General features: G+C 43.9%; 1 protein-coding gene across 1 annotated transcript in view; it reads right to left on the bottom strand.

Moving 5' to 3' along the window:
- SHC3 (SHC adaptor protein 3) overlaps positions 1-26142 on the bottom strand; it is a 181509-nt gene that overhangs the window by 38314 nt on the left and 117053 nt on the right. Inside the window, exons 6-7 of the mRNA XM_068974421.1 lie at positions 24710-24761; positions 10441-10567 (exon numbers count right to left, since the gene is read on the bottom strand). Of these exons, the coding sequence (XP_068830522.1) occupies positions 10441-10567; positions 24710-24761 (179 nt within the window). The remainder of the gene's footprint in view (positions 1-10440; positions 10568-24709; positions 24762-26142) is intronic.

The following is a 26142-nucleotide window of genomic DNA, read 5'->3' as shown; positions in this document are numbered from 1 at the left end:
AACTATGTGCCAGTAAAATGGACAATCTGAGAGAAATGGACAGATTCTTGGAAAGGTACAACTTTCAAAGACTGAAACATGTAGAAATAGAGAATGTGAACACACGAATCACTGAAATTGAAACTGTGATTTAAAAACTTCCAACAAACAAAAGTCCAGAGCCAGATGGCTTCACAGATGAATTCTAACAAACATCTAGAGAAGAGTTAAAACCTATCCTTCTCAAACTAGTCCAAAAAATTATAGAGGAAGGAATACTCTCAAGCTCATTCTACACGGCCACTATCTCCCTGATATCAAAACTCAACAAAGATATCACACAAAAAAAGAAAATTACAGGCCAACATCATTGATGAACAAAGACACAAAAACCCTCAACAAAATACTTACAAACTGAATCCAACAATACATGAAAAGGATCAACACATGATTAAGTGGTATTTATCCTGGGGATGCAAGGATTTTTCAACATATGTAAATCAATCAATATAATACACCATACTAATGAACTGAAGAATAACAACTATATGATCATCTTAACAGAGGCAGAGAAAGCTTTTGACAAAATTCAATACCATTTACGAGAAAAACTCTCCAGAAAGTGAGCATAGAGATAACATAACATAATAAAGGCCATATATGACAAACCCACAGCAAATATCATTCTCAACAGTGAAAATTTTGAAAGAATTTCCTCTAAGATCAGGAATAAGACAAGGATGTGCAATCTTGCCACTTTTATTCAACATAGTTTTGTGAGTCCTAGCCACAGCAATCAGAGGGAAAAAAAAAAAGAGAAATTAAAGGAATTCAAATTGGAAAACAAGAAGTAAACTTGTCACTGTTTGCAAATGACATGATACTATACATAGAAAGTCCTAAAAATGTTACCAGGAAACTACCAGAATAGAATTTGGTAAAGTTGCAGGATACAAAATTAATATACAAAAATCTCTTACATTCCAATACACTAACAACAAAAGATCAGAGAAACTAAGAGAAACTAAGAAAACAATCCCATTTATCACTGCATCAGAAAGAATAAAATACCTAGGAGTAATCCTTGCTTTAAGGAGGCAAAAGACCTCTACTCAGAAAACTATAAGATACTGATGAGAGAAATTAAAGATAACATAAACAGATGGAGAAATATACCACGTTCTGAGATTGGAAGAATCAACATTGTCATAATGACTATACTACCCAAAGCAATCAGCAGATTCAATGAAACGTCTTTCAATTTACCAATAACATTTTTCACAGAATTACAGCAAGAAAAATTTTACAATTTGTATGGAAACACAAAAGACGCTGAAGAACCACGACACTCTTGAGAAAGGAAAATAGAGCTCTGACTTCAGACTATACTACCAAGCTACAGTAATCAAAACAATGTGGTACTCACACAAAAACAGAAATATAAATCAGTGGAACAGGAAAGAAAGTTCAGAGATAAACTTACACACCTACGGTCACCTAATCTATGACAAAGGAGGGAAGAACATACAATGAAGAAAAGACAGTGTCCTCAATAAGTAAGCTTGGGACAACTACATGTAAAAGAATGAAATTAGAACATGCTCTAACATCATACACAAATATAAATTCAAAATGGATTAAAGACTTACGAAAGACCAGACACTATAAAATCCTTACAGGAAAACATTGGCAGAACACCTTCTGACATAAATCACAGCAAGATCTTTTTTGGTTAATCTCCAAGATTAACAAAAATAAAAATAAACAAATGGGACCTAAATAAACTTAAAAGCTTTTGCACATCAAAAGAAATCATCAACAAAATGAAAAGAAAGCCATAGAACGGGAGAAAATATTTTCAAACACAGCAACCAACAAGAGATTAATCTAAAATATGTAAACAGCTCATGCAGCTCATTATAAAGAACAAACAACCCAATCAAAAATGGGTGGAAGATCTAAAAAGACATTTCTCCAAAGAAGACATCCAGATGGTCAAAAATCACACAAAGATGCTCAATATCACTAATTACTAGAGAAATACAAATCAAAACTACAATGAGGTATCACCTCACACTAGTCAAAATGGCCATCATCAAAAAATCTTCAAACAATAAATGCTGGAGAGGGTGTGGAGAAAAGGGAACTCTCCTCCACCATTGGTAAATTGTACATTGGTAAAATGTAAACTGGTACAGCCACAGTGGAGAACACTACGGAGATTCCCTAGAAAACTAAAAATAAAGCTACCATGTGATCCAGCAATCTTACTGATAGGCATAGTTCCAAAGAAAAATCGTAATTTGAAATAATACATGCACCCCAATGTCCATTACTGCACTATTTACAATAGCCAGGACATGGAATCAACCTAAATGTCCACCGACAGAGGAATGGGTAAATAAGACATGGCACATATATGCAGTGGAATATTTCTCAGCACTGAGTAAAGTAAATCAGACACAGAAAGATAAATAGCATATGATGTTGTTTATACATGGGAATCTAACAAATAAATGGTACAAATGAACCTATTTATGAAACAGAAATTGTCACAGATGCAGAAAACGTTCTTATGGTTACTGGGGGGAACAAGGGAGGGAGGGATAAACTGTAATATTGGAACTAACATATACACACTACTGTATACGAAATAGATAACTAACAAGAACCTTAGAAGAAAAGTTATGACCAACCTAGATAGCATATTCAAAAGCAGAGACATTACTTTGCCAACTAAGGTCCGTCTAGTCGAGGCTATGGTTTTTCCTGTGGTCATGTATGGATGTGAGAGTTGGACTGTGAAGAAAGCTGAGCGCCAAAGAATTGATGCTTTTGAACTGTGGTGTTAGAGAAGACTCTGGAGAGTCCCTTGGACTGCAAGGAGATCCAACCAGTCCATTCTAAAGGAGATCAACCCTGGGATTTCTTTGGAAGGACTGATGCTATAGCTGAAACTCCAGTACTTTGGCCATCTCATGTGAAGAGTTGACTCATTGGAAAAGAGTTGACTCATTGGGAGGGATTGGGGGCAGGAGGAGAAGGGGACAACAGAGGATGAGATGGCTGGATGGCATCACTGACTCGATGGACATGAGTCTGAGTGAACTCCGGGAGTTGGTGATGGACAGGGAGGCCTGGCATGCTGTGATTCATGGTGTCTCAAAGAGTCGGACACGACTGAGAGACTGAACTGAACTGAACTGAACTGAACAAGAACCTAGTGTATAGTTCAGGGAACTCTATTCAGTACTCTATAATGACCTATATGGAAAGAAAATCTAAAAAGAAGCAGAGATATATACATATATATATATATATATATATATATATATATATATATAACTGACTCACATTGTTGTATAGCAGAAAGTAACACAGCACTGTAAGTCAACTATAATTTTTAAAATAGGCTATGGATTTGAGCAGACATCTCTCCAAATAAGATATACAAATAGCCAATAAGCACACGAAAAGATGCTTGACATCAATAGTCACCAAGAAAATGCAAATCAAAATCACAATTAGAGACCACTTTGTACTCACTAGGATAGCTAAAATCAAAATGATGGACAATAACAAATACCAGTGAAATTGAAACTCATATATTCTGGTAAAAATATAAAATGGTACAACCACTTTGGAAATCAGTTTGGCAGTTTCTAAAACTTTAGCACAGAGTTACCATGCTGCTGCTGCTGCTGCTGCTAAGTCACTTCAGTCGTGTCCGACTCTGTGTGACCCCATAGACGGCAGCCCACCAGGCTCCCCCGTCCTGGGGATTCTCCAGGCAAGAACACTGGAGTGGGTTGCCATTTCCTTCTCCAATGCATGAAAGTGAAAAGTGAAAGTGAAGTCTCTCAGTCGTGTCCGACTGTTCACGACCCCATGGACTGCAGCCTACCAGGCTCCCCCGTCCATGGGATTTTCCACGCAAGAGGACTAGAGTGGGGTGCCATTGCCATATGACTAGGTAATTCTATTCCTAGTTATATACCCAAGAGTATTGAAACATCTGTTCACACAAGAACTTGTACACATATTCACAGCAGCACAATTCATGAGAACTAAAAGGTAAAAACAACCCTAATATCCATAAACCAAGGAATGAATAAACGAAAGGTAACAAATGTATGCAAAAGAAAATTATTAAAACCCCAAAATGCCATACTAATACATGCTACAACATAGCTTAACTTCGAAAACAATCCAATAAGTGAAAGAACTCAAGCACATATTGTATGATTCCATTCATATAAAATATCCAGAACTGCAAATCAATGAAGACAGAAAGTAGAGCAATGATTATCTGGGGAGAGAAGATTGCAAGTTGGGGAATTAACTGCTACTAAGTATGGAGTTTCTTGCTGGGGTGATGAAAATGTTCTGGAATTATTTAGGAATGATAGTCATACAGTCTCTGACAGTACTAAATACTACAGAACTATATATTCCAAAAGGGTATTTTCATCCTAAATTATATATCAAAAAAAAATTTTTTTAATAATCAAAAGAGATTTGACCACATTTGAGTTCTTTTTCATTGTCTTCTCTAGTTTTGTGTTGAAAATGACCCTGGATCTTGGCAAGAATAATCAGAGGAAAAATCTTCTAAGGAAAATCAGACCATACCAAAAATTCCATTCATTTAAGATTACAACTTTTGATTTCCAGTTGAAGATGGGAGATGATTCCAGATACAGAGTCTGTCTCCCAATAATTAATACAATGAGCAAAAATTAATTCACAAATAATGAGTAAAGTCATCCAACCAGCAGCAGCAGGAGTGGAGAGAGGAAGCCATGTGCACCAACCTGAAACTTTGAGATGCTGGGGCAGCTTACTGGGCCCTAACGCACCACGCTCACTCCACACTCATCTGTCCCCAACTCTATTCTGAGGAATGTGGACAAAGAAGCTGATTATACCAAATTCTCACACTTCCAGCTCATTCCCAATTTGAAAACAAGTGGCCTAAGCAAGCAAGAAGCAAACCCAAGGCGAACTGCTCACAAACAGAACCTCCCATCTTGCTGGCCTCTGGGAAATCTAGGAGGAAAATGGGCCAATGACTTCTGCAATCCAAGGTCTCTGGGAAAGGGTGGGGAGGGGACAAAGAGTGTGGCAGCTGGAGGCAAGATGTGCTCTCTCATGGCCCCAGCAGGGCCAGAAGGTGACACATTCCCACCTGATGGGTCTCAGACCTGCTCAGCGGACACAAGCAGCTTGTCAGACCAGATGAGAATGATGCCAGGGAACACGACCCCTGGCTGATGCTCTGCTTTAGAAATTTTACACCATTACTTGCATATTGGATTCAAAGTTTTCTCAATAGATAAGATCTCTCTACTTCATTTTCTTTCCCAAAGCGTCTTCAAATTTTATTATATAGAAACATGTAAGGACTTCACACCTTAAGTATATGCCCAGAGAAGCATGTAGTTCAATTAACTCTCCCCATTCATTTTTGTACATACTAATTTAATAGTATCTATTTGACTTTTGTGTAACATTTTGAAAGTACAGAAAAGCTAAATTAATATAAAAGACACCTACACATCCACCACTGAGATTTAAAAAGTGTGAACATTTTGCTATATTTAATTCCTTTCTTTTTAAAGAAATAAAATTTGTCAGACTCACAGTGGCTGAATAAGTATGTGATATTGACAGTAAAATGTTAATAGTAGAATCTAGGTGGTTAGTTGTACAGGTGTTCACTGCAAAATTCTTTTTACATACTGGAATACTGTTCTTATAAAATGTTAGGGAAGAGATACACTTAACAAAATCAGTTATAGCCCACCCCAAGCCTCTGTTGGTTTTCCAGGTGGCTCAGTAGTAAATAATCTGCCTGTCAATATAGGATACATAGGTGACGTGAGTTCAGTCCCTGAGTCACGAAGATCCCCTGAAGGAGGAAATGGCAACCCACTTCAGTCTTCTGGTCAGGAGAATCCCATGGACAGAGGTGGTCTACAGTCTATGGGGTCACAAAGAGTCGGACATGACTTTGCATGCATGCATGCACCTAGCTTCTATGTACAAAAATTTGGGCTTCCCAGGTGACACAGTGGTAAATAATCTGCCTGCCAATGCAGGAGATGCAAGAGCCACAGGTTTGGTCCGTGGGTCAGAAAGATCACCTGGAGAAGGAAATGGCAAATCACTCCAGTATTCTTCCCTGGGAAACTCCATGGACAGAGGAGCCTGGCGGGCTACAGCCCATGGGGTCGCAAAGAGTTGGACATGACTGAACATGCATGCATACATGTTCCTGTCATCCTCACATGTCCTAGAGTTGGTATGTAATATTCTTGCACGTTTTTATACTCTTTATACACATGCATTTATCCATAAGCTACATATACAGTTATTTATGTGTTTTTAAAATTTCTGTAAATGCTTCATATCTTTTTTTACTTCATTTAAAATGTTTGAGATTCGTTTTGATAATACACATCTACTGATGAATTCTGTTTAATGACTATATTCCATTATAAAACAAAATTTAGAACTTTGTTCACCCGCTGTCCTGTGAAGGGCTATAGGGTCCCCACTACTTTCTAACTCTTTTTTCACACAGCTTATATGAGTTTGCAGAAGTCCTTGTCAACCAGGAAAAATGGGGCTTCCATAGGCACCCCCAGAATGAATACCTTAAAAGAAATTTCCCAGTGGATGAAAAAAAATTAAAAATCTCTTTCAAGAAAGATGAAGACTTCAGAGAGATAATGAAGACAGAGGAATATAATGCTTTCACAACTAAGTCTGGAATATAGCCATAGAAGTTGGAGGAAAAGTAAATTCAGGAGAAATTAACCTTTATTGACAGTGAACACACCATTGTAATAAGCTTTCAGTAGGAGAAGTGACTGAATGATCAATATGCCTCATTACTTTCTTTTTAGTGCTGCATGGAATATTCTTATCTCCTAAAGAAACTCAAGAGTAGACGCTGAACATTTTTTATAATAAACTAAACATCTCACAATTCCTGTTTACATTTACTATTTCACTTAATGTTTAAATGAAATATTTAACCTCAGTTCTAGACTTTCTAGAACACACCAAAAAAAGCTTCTTTTCATCATAGGGGACTGGAATGCAAATGTAGGAAGTCAAGAGATACCTGGAGTAACAGGCAAGTTTGGCCTTGGAGTACAAAATGAAGCAGGGAAAAGACTAAGAGAGTTTTTCCAAGAGAGCATACTGGTCATAACAAACATCTTCTTCCAACAACACAAGGGACAACTCTACACATGGACATTGCCAGGTGTTCAATATCGAAGTCAGATTGCTTATATTCTTTGCAGCCAAAGATGGAGAAGCTCTATACAGTCAGCAAAAACAAAACCAGGAGTTGACTATGACTCAGATCATGAACTCCTTATTGCCAAGTGCAGACTTAAATTGAAGAAAGTAGGGAAAAAACACTAGACCATTCAGGTATGACATAAATTAAATAAATCCCTTACAATTATACAGTGAAAGTGAAAAGTAGATTCAAGGGATTAGATCTGATAGATAGAGTGCCTGAAGAACTATGGTCGGAAGTTTGTAACATTGTACAGGAGGCAGTGATCAAAACCATCCCCAAGAAGAAGAAATGAAAAAAGGCAAAATAGTTGTTTGAGGAGGCCTTACAAATAGCTGAGGAAAGAAGAGAAGTGAAAGGCAAGGAGAAAAGGAAAGATATATCCATCTGAATGCAGAGTTCCAAAGAATAGTAAGGAGAACTAAGAAAGCCTTCCTAAGTGATCAATGCCAAGAAATAGAGGAAAACAATAGAATGGGAAAGACTAAAGATCCCTTCAAGAAAATTAGAGATACCAAGGGAACGTTTCATGCAAAGATGAGCTCAATAAAGGACAGAAATGATATAGACCTAACAGAAGAAGAAGATATTAAGAAGAGGTGGCAAGAATACACAGAAGAACTATACAAAAAATATCTTCATGACCCAGATAATCATGATGGTGTGATCACTCACCTAGAGCCAGACATCCTAGAGTGAGAAGTCAAGTGAGCCTTAGGAAGCATCAGTATGAACAAAACTAGAGAAGGTGATGGAATTCCAGCTGAGCTATTTCAAATCCTAAAAGATGATGCTGTGAAAGTGCTGCACTCAATATGCCAACAAATTTGGAAAACTCAGCAGTGGCCACAGGACTGGAAAAGGTCAGTTTTCATTCCAATCCCAAAGAAAGGCAATGCCAAAGAATGCTCAAACTACCCCACAATTGCACTCATCTCACACGCTAGTAAAGTAATACTCAAAATTCTCCAAGCTAGGCTTTAACAGCACATGAACTGAGAACCTCCAGATGTTCAAGGTAAATTTAGAAAAGGCAGAGGAACCAGAGATCAAATTGCTAACATCCACTGGATCATCAAAAAAGCAAGAGAATTCCAGAAAAACATCTACATTAACTATGCTAAAGCCTTTCACTGTGTGAATCATAACAAATTGTGGAAAATTCTTAAGGAGACAGGAATACCAGATGACCTTACCTGCCTGCTGAGAAATCTGTATCCAGGTGAGGAAGCAACAGTTAGAACTGGACATGGAACAACAGACTGATTCCAAATTGGGAAAGGAGTACATCAAGGCTGTATATTGTCACTTTGCTAATTTATCTTATATGCAGAGTACATCATGCAAAATGCCAAGCTGGAGGAAGCACAAGCTGGAATCAAGATTGCCGGGAGGAATATCAATAACCTCAGATATGCAGATGACACCACCCTTATGGCAGAAAGTGAAGAGAAACTAAAGAGCCTCTTGATGAAGGTGAAAGAGAACAGTGAAAAAGCTGGCTTAAAACTCAACATTCAGAAAACTAAGACCATGGCATCTGATCCCATCACTTCATGGCAAATAGATGGGGAAACAATGGAAACAATGACAGACTTCATTTTCTTGGGCTCCAAAACCACTGCAGATGGTGACTGCAGCCATGAAATTAAAAGACACTTTCTCCTTGGAAGAAAAGCCATGACCAACCTAGACAGTATATTAAAAAGCAGAGACATTACTTTGCCAACAAAGGTACGTCTAGTCAAAGCTATGCTTTTTCCAGTAGTCATATATGGATGTGAGAGTTGGACTATAAAGAAAGCTGAGCACCAAAGAATGGATGCTTTTGAACTGTGGTGTTGGAGAAGACTCTTGAGAGTCCCTTGGACTGCAAGAAGATCCAACCAGTCCATCCTAAAGGAAATCAGTCCTGAATAGTCATTGGAAAGACTGATGCTGAAGCTGAAACTCCATTATTTTGACCACCTGATGTGCAGAAATAACTCATTGGAAAACACCCTGATGCTGGGAAAGATTGAAGGCAGGAGAAGAACAGGATGACAGAGGATGAGATGGTTGGATGGCATCACTGACTCGATGGACCTGAATCTGAGCAAGCTCTAGGAGTTGGCGATGGATGGGGAAGCCTGGCATGGTGCAGTCCATAGGGTCGCAAAGGGTCAGACATGACTAAGCAACTGAACTGAACTGAACTTAATGTTTAAAATATTGCAAGTTTCTATTATTCTTATTTTACAGAGAAAACTTATTGTTCAGTCAGTAAGTTCTGTCCAACTCTTTGTGATGCCCACGGACTGCAGCTCACCATGCTTCCCTGTCCTTCACTGTCTCCTGGAGTTGGCTCAAACTCATGTCCATTGAGTTGGTGATGCCATCCCACCATCTCATCCTCTGTCCCCTACTTCTTCTCCTCTTGCTCTCAATCTTTCCCAGCTTCAGGGTCTTTTCCAATGAGTCAGCTCTTAGCATCATATGGCCAAAGGATTGGAGCTCCAGCTTCAGCATCAATCCTTCCAACAAATACTCATGGTTGATTTCCTTTCGTATTGACTGGTTTGATCTCCTTGCAGTCCTAGGGACTCTCAAGAGTCTTCTCCCTACAGAAAAAAACTGCTGAGACAAAGATCAGGACCCTACAGCCACTGAGCCTGAAAGCTACAAAGTCCAATAAAGCAGAACCATGCTGGTCATCCCAAGCATAGCGCCTCATGACAGGAGCCCCCAAATCAGGACTCTGTCTAACCCTGATGATGACATTAACAGCACAGGTAGAACCCGGGGTGACACCCACCCAAGAAGACAACATATGGGGACATCACATGCTTGCAGAGGAAACAGAATAAAAACATATCACACTGGGTTTTTTTGGTAACCTTAGCTACTGTCACTATAGTTTCAAGAAAATGTTTTTCTAAACATTGGGAGCATCACCCATATGTCAGCTTCCATCTGTCGGTTTTCTGAGCCCCAGCCCAGCACCAGCCAGGTGTCCCCAGGCCCAGGAAGCCCTGTGATTAACTGTCTGTTCAGAGCACTCCTCAGGGAGCTGTTTTCTGGTTTTTCTCCTTTTAAGTCATTTTAAGAGGAAAGGGCAGAAAATGCAGAGAGGCCGCTGCAAATGGTGTCACAGCACTACTCACCGGTCATGAAGAGCAGCAATCTTGGAAGGACACTGCAAATACTGCTTAAACCGGAGCTCAAAGGCTTGTCCGATGGAGCCGATGACATCCTGGGCCAGCCCATCACAACACTCCAGAATGTGACAAGCTGCGGGAGCAAGGGACACAGGCCCATTAGAAGCAGAGACTGGAGCTACCCAGGCTCCTTCTTCCTGAGGGTGAAACTCCGCAGCCTAGGGAAGAAGAAGGCGCCAAGGAGGTGGCTTTCATAACATGTCCTGGCAGCTCTGCCTGCAGCTTAATCCCAGGAGCCCCCAGACACAGCTTCACCACAGGGATCCATTTCTTAATAGCTTATTCTCTGCAAAAGTAAAGGTTCTGTTTGTAAGTCCATTTTAAATTTTTAAAATTCAACTTGATGGCTTTTCAATTGCTTGAACGTCTATAAAATATCAACTTTGAACTCAACTGGGAAATAGAGTTTGGAGGGAAATCTTAACATGGCAAAGGAATCCCTCTAAGACCCCATGAGCCTTAAAATTGGACTTAAACTGACTCTTTTTTTTTTAATGTATTTATTTTTAATTGGAGGATAACTGCTTCACAATGCTGTGTTGGTTTCTGCCATACATCAGCGTGAATCAGCCTTAGGTATACATATGTCCCCTCCCTCCTGAGCCTCCCTCCCCACCTCTCACTCCCTCCCACCCCATCTAGGTTGTCACAGAGCTGTGAGTTGAGCTGCCTGCATCATACAGCAAGTTCCCTCTGGCTATCTGTTTTACATGTGGCAATCTATAAGCTTCAGTGCTGCTCTCTCAATTCATGCCACCCTGTCCCTTCCCTTGCTGGCTCCACAAGTCTGTTCTCTGTCTGCGTCTCAATTGCTGCCCTGCAAATAGGTTCATCAGTACCATTTTTCTAGATTTCATGCATATGCGTTAATACACGATATTTGTTTTTCTTTCTGACTTACTTCACTCTGTATAACAGGTTCTAGTTTCATCCACCTCACTAGAACTGACTCAAATTCATTCCTTTTATGACAGAGTAATATTCCATTGTATACTTGTACAACAACTTCTTTATCCATTCATCTGTCAAAGGACATCTAGGCTGTTTCCGTTTCCTGGCTATTGTAAATAGTGCTGCAATGAACATTGGGGTACATTTAGAATCATGGTTTTTCTCAGGGTATATGCCTAATAGTGGGATTGCTGGCTCATATGGTAGTTTTATTCCTAGATTTTTCAAGAAATCTGTTCTCCATAGTGGACTGTATCAAGTTATATTCCCACCAATCGTGCAAGAAGTTTCCCTTTTCTCTTTTTACTGTTTGTAGATTTTTTTTGATGATGGCCATTCTGAACAGTGTGAGGTGATACCTCATTGTAGTTAAACAAACTCATACTGAATGAATCTTGAGGTATCTTACGCCCTTGGAGGAAGTTGTTTGCTCATTTCCTAGGGGGGGTAAAGTGTCATCACCAAATGTGGCAACTCCAAGCACTAAGACTCAACTCAAAGCATCTTAACTTTTAAGATGCATTTAAAGAGACCCTAATTAGCCAATATGACCAACCCACCACATGCCATCTGCATGTGCACCAGAAGAGGCTGGACATTCATGCTGCTTCCCATCAAAGAGGTGTTGGCAGTCAGATGAGGGCCCCTCAGGGGCCTGGAGCAACCTTAACCCACTGGGGTGCCTGCCTTCCTGGTGGCCAGGAGGTGGCATAATCCATGTGGAACCTTCAGAGAAAAAAGGGTCAAATGGAGGAAGGTGCCAGAGAAGGCCCCCTCTGCTCTACAAGTGGAACTGTCTCCTCCCCAGACACATGTCCATGGCATCCCACAGAAACATCTCAGCCCCTCCACGTGGCACCCTGACCAGTGCAACATGTTCTGCTACTAATGAGATAAAGGCATTCTCCCTGGAGAAAATGACAGATGTGTGTGTCACACTCCATCTTTCTCTTGCCACCAGTTAGGACACAACTGTGTTTCCAGGAGGTTCCTCCAGGAGCATGGTGGATGCCCAGCAGTGAGGAGAGGCATTGCTACGGCAGTGAGCTGTTCCCTGGGGCAGTGATTAGGAAGGTGCAGAAGCATTGCCACTGCAGGGGAAGTCAGCGAAGAGAGGACTCATTAAGATGGGAAGCTGCGAGGGAAGGAGCAGAGACATCACCACCTCCACAGTTTGGCCGCTCTTCCATCACGATGCCGCCTTCTCTATGCACAACGCCAGCCAGGCACTGCACAGCCCACCCTGATGGTGGCTGCTGGGCTGGGGAGCCTGAGGTTTCTTCTCTTCACAGGCTCAAGGAAGGAGCATGCCTCTGAGGACACAGAAACAAGAATTTTCTGGGAAGACCAAGTGTAACTGGATCACTGCTTCGGGCTGCAATGCAGTCCCCTTGGGTCTCAAGCCCATGCTCAGTGGCTTAGTCATGTCCAACTCTTGTGACCCTATGGACCGCAGCTCGCCAGGCTCCTCTGTCCATAGGCTTTCCCAGGCAAGTATCCTGGAGTGAGCTGCTGTTTCCTTCTCCAGGGGATCTTCCCGACCCTGGAATCAAACCCATGTCTCCTCATCTCCTACATTGGCAGGTGGATACTTTACCACTGAACCACCAGGGAAGACTTATCCCTTGGATACACTAGCCCTAGCACAGATATGGCCAAGGGATTTGTCCCAGGAGACAGATGTCCCAGCTGTATCTCTGTGAGCCAATAATGATATTCTTTTATGTTATTATGGGTATTAATATTTATTATTAACCCAGGTAAGCATAAAGCAAGCCCATATTAAGCAGCTGTTGTAGTCACGTGATTGTTTATTAATGGACAGGATTGGAGGTGTCTTTCCAACCAATAAGGAAATAGGAGTCTAGGATGGATTGAGGGAAAGACACCTGGCTCCCCCTCCTGCCCCGTGTTTCCAGCCACACCTGTCCCCTCCACCCAGCATCAGCACCAGCCGAGGGAACCAGCTGGCTAGTACTTTGGAGAACCAGAATAACACTAGGGATAAGTCAGAAAGTGAAGCTAGTCTTTCTTCTAAGGAGAAAATCAGCACTCTAGGCTTTAACACATTGAATGAAGAATAAGGTTTCTGCCGAGGTCCACACAGCTCTCTCACCTTCTACACACCAAAGAAGTCCAGGCCTGAGATAGGTCTTCTTTAAGTCAGTTCCTGGGACATTTGGAAGATGCAGGGCTCTGGGTGGAAGCACCCTCGCTTGGTGACAGTGGAGCCCTAGTATTTGGATACAAGAGGGCGACAGAATCTGCAGGTGCAGAATTAAATCAAGACTCCAGGCTCTGGGGCCGGGCTCAGTCCTCAGTGGACTGAGTAAGTATCATCTGTCAGTTGGGTTTGAGGATCCTTCTGTAGAATGACTTCTCTGTGCTCCAGAAACTCACTCCAAATCTAAAACCAACCTGGGCTGACAGTCTCTCTGGGCCTCGGATTTTCTCTTGGTGTTGCAACTATCATGTAGCCTCACCTGTGGGAGGATTATGAGGGCCTCCCCAAAGATGACGAGCAGAGCTGCTTGTTTTATATTCCACAATGCAAACAGGGAGCTGGAGGTGTCTGCCATTCATGAATGAGAAGGAGAAGCACTGGATAAAAAGTACATAGACTGGTGGGGCCCAGAGTCAAGACACAAAATGATGCTGTAAAACCTAAAATGTGGCCCCCAAACAAACACAGGAGCAGCAGAATGAGGTCATTCCTCAATCCGTCCCTTTGGGAGGAAACTGGCTCTTTTGTAGCGGTACAGTAGTGTGCCGCTGGGGGGTGAACAGCAGTGAACAGAAAGGGGGTGAGGACCGGAGGTGCCGGTTTGCCCAGCTGGTCTCTCTTCTTGACCAAAAGCAAGGCCGACATCACTCTCCAGGAACTCACTCAGACCACACAGCAGCCACCTCAGCCCTGACACTAGCAAGGGGCCTCATCAGGCTTCACCACAAAGGCCTCTCCCAGCTGGGGATGAGCCACTTGAGAGCAGCGTGTGCTGAGAGCCTTATAATCACATCAGATAGAACTGAGATATGGCGTCTTTACTCACATGGCAACCACACATCTTCCACGCACAGTAGACCCTGGCAGGGCAGAAGTTACTATGTGAGATGCCGGTCCAGTTTCCCTATGGCTCCAAACAAGTCCAGAAGCTAGTGGCTCCACCTGCCCATTGGTGTACGAGGCTGCCCCAGCCATCTAACTGATGAGCGGACTGCAGGCCACCTGGGACCTCCATTCATCTGAGCCTGCTCTCTGAGCCCTGCCTGGGACAGTTGCTCTGTTAGTCAGCACAAACAAGTGATGCTGCAATAAGAAAGAGCCCCAGCATCTCGGTGACAACTCCATTCTTTTCTGCTCATTCCTGGGCAACTCTCCTCAATCACCCCAACTCTCCTCAACCGGGTGGTGACATCATGAGCCAGGCTGCTTTGATCTTTCAATCCTGAATTTCAATACAAGGCCTCCTCCACAAGCCAGGGGAGAAAGAGACAGCAGGGCCTTGTACCAGCACTCATGCATTCTGCTCTCACACAGAACTGTCACCTGGCTCCTCCTCTACCCGGGAAAGGCTGGCAGTACTGTCTCCTGGGAGCTTGGGGAGAAGGAGGTCAAGACATAAGTGAGCACTAGCAATGCTTATCATGTACACCAAACACCCAAATGGCTTTACTTCTGTAAATAATAAGTTGCCAAGGTTTGTTCATGCTTACCAGTAAAGAACTCTTCACTGTACTGAGCATATGTCCCAAATAGATGTTAACTTATTTATAAATTATGAACATAATATAATACTTCCTTCTTTCCTTGTGCTCAGTTGGGTCCAACTCTTTGTGACCCGATGAACTGTAACCTGCCAGGCTCCTCTGTCAATGGAATTTTCCAGGCAAGAATACTGAAGCGAGTCGCCATTTCCCACTCCAGGGTTTTTCTGGATCCAGGAATCAAACCTGCATCTCCTGTGTCTGCTGCATTGACAGGTGAATTCTTTACCGATAGTGCCTCTTGGGAAGCCCAATATAATCGTATGTATATTATAAAAACATCTTTTAAAATATATAGGCCTTTTCTGGTGGCTCAGACAGTAAAGAATCTGTCTGTGATGCAGGAGGCACTGGTTTGATCCCTGGGTAGGGAAGATCCCCTGGAGAAGAGAATGACAACCCACTCCAGCATTCTTGCCTGGAGAATCCCATGGACAGAGGAGTCTTGCAGGCTACAGTCCATGGGGGTCGCAAAGAGTCAGACATGACTGACACTTTCTTTTTACCTTTCAAAAAGGACGCAACAAAGATAAATAAAAGTTCAAGTTGTCTCGTTGACCCTGAAAGCATCACTCTGTCAGTTATTATCTCAAAGCAAGATAATTATTTTGAGTGAGATATTTATATTTAGACTCTGCCCTGCCAGTGTCTAACAATGATAGATAAAAATTTGTCTTTCCATCTCTGGAAAACTTTTCTTAATCATTTAGAGTTTGGAGGGGTTGATTCCTTATCTGATTAGTGTGTGTGTGTGTGTGTGTGTGTGTGTGTGTGTGTGTTTGTGAAAGTAAGATCTCACTTCCCATACCCCCTCTGTGGTCCTGGAGCCACTGACACACAGAAAGGATGTCACTGGTTCACTGCACCTTTTATTTATGATTACAAGGTAATATCCCCTCTATCTCAAATCAGCCGCGACTATAAACAGAGGCTCCAACATGTGTCTCCCACCACAGTGGCCATGTCGATACCTTGTGGGTTGGGCCACCCCACCTTGGTGGGCACTAGTTCCATGGGGCCGGGGGCGGGGTAGTGGGACTCTCCAAGTATGGGCAGAAAACCTCGCGGGATCTGTGCTGCTCTTTTAGGAAGTCATGACCCCTTCCACCCACACCCACACCCACACCCACACTTCCAACTCACACTTCACAGCCATCCAGCCTCCCCAAGCCAGCCCAGCCCTTGCAGTGGTCCCACCTTGGACTCTCCTCCTGTCCTCATATCTAGACTCACAGACTCTCCAAGAGTTCAAGTTCATAGCCACATTCTCTACCAACTGGTGACTGACACAGGGAATCTCAGAGACATCTGGAATCATTGCCCAATCAGAAAAAGACCATACCAAACAATGACTGTCTCTCTTTCTCCTTGTGGGCTAATAACTCTCACCCCTTAAAAGGAACACTGAACACCGGTGAATTCTTAGCAGAGAGCTGGAGGCTACAAACTCAAGCATAGTTTTCAGTCAGCTCTAGTGTATCCACTTAGTATATTCACATGCTCATTGTTTCAGATTTTTTAATCCAAGACAGGTAAGAACTTCGAGATTCTGCTCCCATGCTCTTAATTAAGAGTTGTTTTCAACATCACTAATTATTAGAGAAATGCAAACTAAAACCACAGTGAGGCATCACCTCACACCAGTCAGACTGGCCATCATCAACAAATCTACAAACAATAAGTGCTGGAGAGGGTGTGGAGAAAGGGGAATTCTTTTACATTATTGGTGGAAATGTCAGTTGATACTGCTACTGTGAAGAACAGTATGGAGGTCCCTTAAAAATACTAAAAATAGAACTACCATATGACCCAGAAGTCCCACTCCTGGGCATATACTCTGAGAAGACCATAATGCATACTAACACATATATGTGGAATCTAGAAAAATGGTACAGATGAACCTATTTCTGGGGCAGGAATAGAGAGTCAAACATAGGGAACAGACATGTGGGCACAGGGTGGGAAAGGAGGGTGGAATGGCTTGACCCATCTGCACCACCATGTGTAAACAGATGGCTGGTGGGAAGCTGCTGTGTAGCACAAGGAGCTCAGCCCAGTGCTCTGCAACGATGTGGGGGATGGGAGAGAGACGCAAGAGGGAGGGGCCATGTGTGTACACATAGCTGATTCACTTCATTGTACGACAGACACTAACACGCTATCATAAAGTAACTGTACCCCAATAATAAATAAACAAAAACAAAAAGATACATGCACCCCAATGTTCATTACAGCACTGTTTACAACAGTCAGGACATGGAAGCAACCTAAATGTCCATACAACAGGGTATGTATGTTGCTGTGTATAACATAAATAACTAATGAGAACCTAACATATCACACAGGGAACTCTACTCAATGTTCTGTGATGACCTAAATGGGATGGAAATCCAAAAAACAGGGGATGTATGTGTATGCTCAGCTCATTCACTGCTGTACAACAGAAACAAACATAATATTGTAAAGCAACTATATTCCAATAAAAAATAATAAAAATTTAAAAAGTGAGTTTAATATGTGTACTAGCCCTAGAGCAGCAAACTAAAATTATAAGGAGATAGTTTTGCACCCCTCAGACTGGCAGGAATCTAAAAACCTGAAAATGCCAAGTGTTGAAGAAGCCAAGGAGTCCTCCTGTGCCACTTGTGGAACTGCACAGTGAAATAACCTTTTTTTTTTTTTAAGCTGAAGATGTCCCAAAACACAGTGATTTGTCCCAGAGGTATAAACCCTAAGAACATTCTTGCACATGAGCACAATGTGCAAAATATCTATTGAAGACTTCACTCAGTAGACACTTGTTGAACATAAACTGTGTACCACGCCCTATCCTATAATCTACAGATACAACAAGGAACAAAACAGAGTCCTGCTCTCATGAAGCTGACAGTCTAGAGGGTAGACGCTGAAAATAAGAAAGGAAAAATACACCGCTTGCATGGATTGAATGGTGCCCCTGCACAAAGCCCTGTCTGCATCCTGACCTCTTCAACCTGTGTAAAAGGGTCTTTCCAGATATCCTTAAGTTAAGGACCTCAAGATGAGATCATTCTGGATTAGGATGGGCCCCAAATCCAATGACAAGTTTCTTATTATAGGGACAGAAGGGGCGACGACACAGTCACAGAGGAGGGGGAGATGATGTGGAGACGGATGCCAAGACTAGAGTGATACAACCACAAGCCAAGGGCTCCTGGAGCCACCAGACACCGGAAAAGGCAGGAAGGCTCCTCCCCAGGACCTTCGGAGGAAGCACAGCCCTGCTCACATCTTGATTTTAGACCCCCGAGCCTCCAGAACTATTAGAGAGCAACTTTTGTTGTCTTTAAGTCACAAAGTTTGTGGTAATTTGTTCCAGTGGTCACAGGGCTCCCCTGGTAGCTCAGCTGGAATTTAAAGAATTCACCTGCAATGCAGGAGACCCCAGTTCAATTCCTGGGTCAGGAAGATTCCCTGGAGAAGGGACAGGCTACCCACTCCAGTATTTCTGGGCTTCCCTGGTGCACAGATGGTAAAGAATCTGTCTACAATGCAGGAGACCTGGGTTTGATCCTTGGGTTGGGAAGATCCTCTGGAGGAGGAAATGGCAATCCACTCCAGTATTCTTGCCTGGAGAATCCCATGGAGAGAGGAGCCTAGCAGGCTACAGTCCATGTGGTGGGCTACAATCCATGGGGCCGCAAAGAGCTGGACACGACCGAGTGACTAAGCACAGCACAGTCACAGAAAACCAATACAACCATAAAGACAATAATGTAAAACGTAAATGTAAATTAAGGACGACAGTATAGAATAATGGAGAAGGCAATGGCACCCCACTCCAGTACTCTTGCCTGGAAAATCCCATGGATGGAGGAGCCTGGTAGGCTGCAGATCATGGGGTCGCTACGAGTCGGACACAACTGAGCGGCTTTGACTTTTCACTTTCATGCATTGGAGAAGGAAATGGCAACCCACTCCCGTGTTCTTGCCTGGAGAATCCCAGGGACATGGGAGCCTGGTGGACTGCCGTCTATGGGGTCGCACAGAGTTGGACATGACTAAAGCAACTTAGCAGCAGCAGCAGTATAGGATAAAATATAGGATGACCAGGGAAGATGACCTAGGAGGTGATGTCACAGAAGAAGCCTAGAGGAAGTCAGGGAGTGAACCATGGGGAGGTCTAGTGTAAGAACATCACAGGCATGGGGTTAAACAGGTGCAAAGGCCCTGGAGGCAGGTGTTTACTTGACATGTTCAAGGATGAGCCAGAAAGGAGTGGAACTCGAGTGGAGGTGGGAGAAAATCATAGGAAACAGGACAGCAGATAGACCAGGAATCAGCTCACATTGTGACAAATGGGACAAGCTCTAGGGAGGGAGAAAAGACTTAGCTCATGGCTTATCACAGTGAGGGGCCTAGGAGACTTGTGAACAGAGACGTGCAATAGGTGGGTACAAGTCTGACTTTCAGCCAGAGTCTGAAAGTCTGACTTTCTGGGCTAGGCAGAAATATTCAGGGTCTTCTGCACAGTGATGGGAATACCAGACCACCTAACCTGCCTCTTGAGAAATCTGTATGCAGGTCAGGAAGCAACAGTTAGAACTGGACATGGAACAACAGACTGGTTCCAGATAGGAAAAGGAGTATGTCAAGGCTGTATATTGTCACCCTGCTTATTTAACTTATATGTAGAGTACATCATAAGAAATGCTGGACTGGAAGAAACACAAGCTGGAATCAAGATTGCCGGGAGAAATATCAATCACCTCAGATATGCAGATGACACCACCGTTATGGCAGAAAGTGAAGAGGAACTAAAAAAGCCTCTTGATGAAAGTGAAAGAGGAGAGTGAAAAACTTGGCTTAAAGCTCAACATTCAGAAAACGAAGATCATGGCATCTGGTCCCATCACTTCATGGGAAATAGATGGGGAAACAGTGGAAACAGTGTCAGACTTTATTTTGGGGGGCTCCAAAATCACTGAAGATGGTGATTGCAGCCATGAAATTAAAAGACGCTTACTCCTTGGAAGAAAAGTTATGACCAACCTAGGTAGTATATTCAAAAGCAGAGACATTACTTTGCCGACTAAGGCCTGTCTAGTCAGGGCTATGGTTTTTCCAGTAGTCATGTATGGATGTGAGAGTTAGACTGAAGAAGGCTGAGCACCAAAGAATCGATGCTTTTGAACTGTGGTGTTGGAGAAGACTCTTGAGAGTCCCTTGGACTGCAAGGAGATCCAATCAGTCCATTCTGAAGGAGATCAGCCCTGGGATTTCTTTGGAAGGACTGATGCTAAAGCTGAAGCTCCAGTACTTTGGGCACCTCATGCGAAGAGTTGACTCACTGGAAAAGACTCTGACGTAGGGAGGGATTGGGGGCAGGAGGAGAAGGGGACGACAGAGGATGAGATGGCTGGATAGCATCACGGACTCGATGGACGTGAGTTTGAGTGAACTCCGGGAGATGGTGATGGACAGGGCGGCCTGGCGTGCTGCGATTCATGGGGTCGCAAAGAGTCGGACACGACTGAGCGACTGAACTGAACTGAACTCTGCACAGCATGTTTAAAGCCCAGAGGGTGGCTTGTTTGTTAAAAAAGACTGTTGACAATAGTCAGATAAGGGAAACAACAACCTAATCATTCGCCCACAGGAAAATTAACCTCCCATCACAGAGTTATTTGATGAAATTTAACCTCCTGGCTTAAAAAAAAAAAAAAACAAATCATTGCTTTCACCTAAAATGAGGTGATGAGGTTTTGCATCTAGGGAAGGAAAAGTCAAAGGAAGGGCTCTATTATTTACGGAGTTCATACTCTGTGAGGTTCTACCAGAAAGTTACCTTCCGGGACCTACCAAGGTAAGGTAACCTACAAAGTTACCTTCTGGGGCCTCTGGTCCAAAGCCAGAGGAACCCTAAATTCAGGGTTGAAATGATCGTGAGCTACTAGAGCAGCCTGAAGAAGGAAGTGTGGTCGTGTGAGCAGCAGCCCACGGGGGGCTTCCCTCTCGAGCCCATTCACCACATTTCCCCTTATTCAGGAAACCCTGGGGGAAAAGCAACTTCTAACCCTGGGATTAGAAGCTATACAAGCTGAAGAGAGGGCTCTCTGTCATCAGGTCAACACCACAGGACATTCTACAGCAAGTTCAGGAGATCCAGTGGGTGCCTGCCCAGGGATGCTACTGTGCTTATAGATTATAGAAATACAAGCCACCTGCAGGCAGCCATATGTCTAAGCAGAACATTATCTTTTAGCTACTTTTGTGACCCGGACAGTCCATCCCAAACCGAAAGACATTAGGTTTCAGGGGATGGGAGTCATTGGGTCATAATCCAAATTCCATTGTGAAAAGGGTATATTAGGATCCTGCAAAGCCTGCTTTGTTGAGAGTTTTATCCTACATATATCAGGAGTTACCTTCCAGACCTCCTTCCTGGTTGGCTTTGCCTTTCAATGATAAGTTGCCGACTTCATGAAACTTGCCCATTTGCAATGCTTATCTCCTAGAGATGCAAGTGGTGGTTACCATAGAACTTAATGACTTGGGTCAGAGATCCTTGACTCTTCCACCAGATTAATTAGAATAGCCATGGATTCTTGATACTTGAGAGAAAAATATAGATGCTGGTCTGTAAGTACTTCTAGATTAACCAAAACACACACAGGAATGTATAAGCAGGAATCAATGTGGAAAAGATGAATGATAACAGGGAGGGACTCTGACTCATCTCTGTAGGATTTTGACAGAAGACTTTCTCAGTTCCAGATGTGGAACCAGGTATCTGTCCATTCTAAGGAGCGCTGCCGGCAGCCAGGGAATCACAATGCTACAAGGCTTACCCTAGCATATTGACTGGGGCCTCTGTGTGGGGAGTTGGCTATCTAAGAGTCCAAATAAGAACACCTACTCCCAGAATATCTTGCTAATATGACTCCTGCATGTCAGAGGCCATTCTTACGAAGTTAAACTCTCTTCCTGGAAGTTAAATTCCAGGAGGAGGAAGAAGAACAGAGCAACCAGGGGAGCGCTCCACCAGTATCTTATGGAAGAAGGTAGTGGTGGGGTGGACATACATGGGATGAAGGCAAAGCCAACTCTGAGATACTGTTCATGGGTGGACTCAGGCAACCCTCCTCCCTTCACTTACTGCCTCGCAGAAGGCTGTGGCTCCCTGTATGTGTGTGTTTGCAAGGGTGGTGGGGGTGGGGACAGAGATGTGAGGGATAAAGAAAGCTACAGATTCCTGTCGGAGGGCAGGTCTGGCTCCCTTGTCCCCTGAATCTGAGCTGGCTAGGACTGCTTGATTGGTAAACTATGACAGAGGTGGAGCCATGCCTGGCCTTCTGCTGTATGTGCCCACACTGGCATCATGGAGCCCAGAGCTGCTACATGGGACGTCCTACTTCTTTGATGGAGGAACCACCTGGAGGGACCCTGAGACTCCATGCAGAGGGAGAAGGACCCTGCTGGCTTAGACTTCTAGTCCTTCCTGCCAAGGTATGAGGCATGGAAGTAAAATCAATCTGGCCCTTCTAGACCAGGCCAGCTACCAGCCAAAGACCACCCAAGACCCCACCGACTGCCACATAAAGCAGAAAAATTGGCCAACTGAGCCCTGCCTGGACTTGTGACACAATGTATCAAAAAAAGACTTTTAAAATGATGGTTGTTAAGCCACAAAGCTGTGTTACAGGCAACAGATAACTGAAAGGAAGAAGTGAACATCTCCCACAAAGCATCTCAAAGGACCCCTCTGCTGATCGTAACATCAAAGCACCAGCAGCACAGCACAGAGGTCTGGCATCTGTCTTCACACTAGCACTGCACACGGGTCCCAAGGGGGAGCTGGTCTAGAAACCAACACGCATGTGAAATATATCCTGATTTCCATGACTTTGAAAAGGCACTGTGGGCAGAAGGCACTGCTAGTTTCTGCCTGTGAAACAAGACAATAGCTTGTATGCGTCTATGGCCCTAAGTCAAATTGCATGGGGTTGTATTCCTTCCGAGTCTGTCCCTAGAGCCTGATTTCTCAGACGCTGAACATGGGCACCACTGCTCTGAGGCCTGAGAACTGGGATTTTTAGAATTCCCTGCTGCTGCTGCTGCTAAGTCACTTCAGTCACATCCGACTCTATGTGACCCCATAGACGGCAGCCCACCAGGCTTCCCCATCCTTGGGATTCTCCAGGCAAGAACACTGGAGTAGGTTGCCATTTCCTTCTCCAATGCATGAAAGTGAAAAGTGAAAGCAAAGTCGCTCAGTCGTGTCCGACTCTTAGAGACCCCATGGACTTCAGCCTACCAGGCTCCTCCGCCAATGGGATTTTCCAGGCAAGAGTACTGGAGTGGGGTGCCATTGGCTTCTCTGTAGAATTCCCTAGGTGATTTAAAGTATAGCTCATTTTGAGAGCCATTGACCTAGGAACCATTAAAGGTATCAAAAGAAAGTCTAGGATTACTTGAGGGTAACCTGGAACAAACAAAAATAAAAGAACTTCAACCAGTTTAACTCTGGAATGTGGGGCAGCCTGCCACCTCCCCCTCCCCCAAGGTTAGTGGGAAAACAGAATTTCAAAATCACACCTGTGTTGAAATTTTAAAGAAGAGTGTGTGTGTATGTGCGCGCGCGCGCGTGTGTGTGTGTGTGTGTACAGACAAAAATTTTACAAAGCCAACTAGGAAATTTTATTTGGTTTCTGGGACAGAGGATGGGAGCAGGAGGGGAACCAATGGGTGTTGAAGGGAAGGGCCATGTTGTGTTGTTACAGGCTCCCCTGGGGTCATCGATGAGTTCTCAATTGGAGTCGTGCGCCACCTGGCGGCTGCCTGGAATTCAAGCGTAGCACTCTCCTCACTCAGCCCACCGGCCCAAGCCGGTAAACACAGGAGGGATGGGAGCACAGTTTGTAATTGATGGGATGGTGGGTACGAAGGGAAGGTCTAGGAATAAAGTGTCCATGAGGATGAGAAGTACTTGATCCTTCAAATCCCCTACCTAGCCTGTGTCTGAGGTCTCTGTCTAGCATTTTTTGCGGGGTTTAAGAGGAGAGCCCTGAGCTTGGACCCTGGCCTCCAGGGCCATGCAGAGCGGTGTGAGACAGTTGGCAGTGGATAAATGAGGAGATTGGTGTCGGGCAGGAGGCTAGCGGCTTGTAAAGGCTTCAGGTGTAACTGAGTCCACCTTCAGAGTCTAAGTGGGAGCTGCCTTGCACAGGTCAGGTGTACCAAGTGCTAGCCATCTGGATACAGGTGTGTGTTTCAGGCTCTCACATATCCAGCATCTCCTATGCAGATGTGTGGTTCAGACTCAGATATCCAGTCTCTCCTAACCCAGCCAGGTGTGCCGCCACACTTCACTGCCTGTAAAGCTGAATTATCGCTGACAGTACGAGAGAACACTTGTTCGTGCAGGTGAAGAGGGCTGAAATCATGAAGACCAACTTGTATCCAGTGTTAAGCCCAGCTGCACATGAGTGAGAAATGGCAAAGGTCACACACAGCTTACCTCTGCGATTAACAGGGTCCTTAGCAACGTACGCAACGTAGTCTGTTGTGTCCTGTGAAAGAAAAAGGAGCTGTCATATCACTAATCACGGGTGAAGCAGATGCATCCTGTACACAGCAGCTCAGATACCAAGAGCAGCCCAAACGACAGACCAGCTAAAGGACATCTCTTGAACTGTACGCAGGGCAGGGATAACCAGAGATCAGCAGACAGCTCTCACTCACACTGCGAGCAGCAAGGACCTAGAAGGCCCAGATACTCAACATGTTGGATCACCCAAGGAGTTGTAAAAACACTGATCACTGAGTCCCAGGTCCCAGATAATCTGATTTAACCAGAGTGGATGTGGGCCCCAGGCATCAGAATTTTTAAAAGCTCTACAGATAATTCTATTATGGACCAAGGCTGAGAAACACTGTCATCAGCTCTCCAACAATGGTGCTCAAATCTGAGCTGGTGTCAAGAGTCCCCTGCAAGGCTTGTTACAGTGCAGATTTCTGGGCCCCACCCCAGGGTCTCCAAGGGCAGATCCGAGCTGAGGGCCCAAAATGTACATTTCTGACAAGTGTCCAGGCAGCTGCTGCTGCTGCTGATCTGGGGGCCACACTGAGAAAATCAGAAGCGGATGTTACAAAGATTGGTTACAAATACCCTTAATGGGTGGGTGAGGTATGATGACTTGAATGACTGATTTTAATCCTTTTGAGATGTTTCCAAAGTTTGAATTCTATTGAGAAATCCAGTACTTTGGCCACCTCATGCGAAGAGTTGACTCATTGGAAAAGACTCTGATGCTGGGAGGGATTGGGGGCAGGAGGAGAAGGGGATGACAGAGGATGAGATGGCTGGATGGCATCACTGACTCGATGGACGTGAGTCTGAGTGAACTCCGGGAGTTGGTGATGGATAGGGAGGCCTGGTGTGCTGCGATTCATGGGGTCGCAAAGAGGTGGACACGACTGAGTGACTGAACTATACTATTGAGAAGTCTCCCCCTTACACATGAAATATAAGTCCCTTGCTGTGATCTGATTTAACTAGAGTGGATGTGGGCCCCAGGCATCAGAATTTTTAAAAGCTCCACAGATAATTCTATTATGGACCAAGGCTGAGAAACACTGTCATCAGCTCTCCAACAATGGTGCTGTGTGCAGAGCACTTGGTACACAGAGGAATTGATGATCTCAGAAGTGGGCCTAGGCAACCATGTGGATTTTAGTTTCTAAACAGAGGAACCAACAATTCTCTGAATTGTTTTTTTTTTTTTTTTTGGTTGTACTGGGTCTTCATTGCTGCATGTGGGCTTTCTCTAGTTGCTGCAAGCAAGGGCTACTCACTAGTTGTGCCCAGGCTTCTCATTAAGGTAGCTTCTCTTGTTGCGGAGCACAGGCTCTAGAGCACGTGGGCTTAGTTGCCCTGCAGCCTGTGAGCTC

The sequence above is a fragment of the Capricornis sumatraensis genome, chromosome 6 (assembly GCF_032405125.1).
Source record: "Capricornis sumatraensis isolate serow.1 chromosome 6, serow.2, whole genome shotgun sequence".
Classification (NCBI taxonomy): domain Eukaryota; kingdom Metazoa; phylum Chordata; class Mammalia; order Artiodactyla; family Bovidae; genus Capricornis; species Capricornis sumatraensis.
The sequence above is the reverse complement of the archived record's forward strand: the minus strand, read 5'-3'. Positions and strand labels throughout refer to the sequence as shown.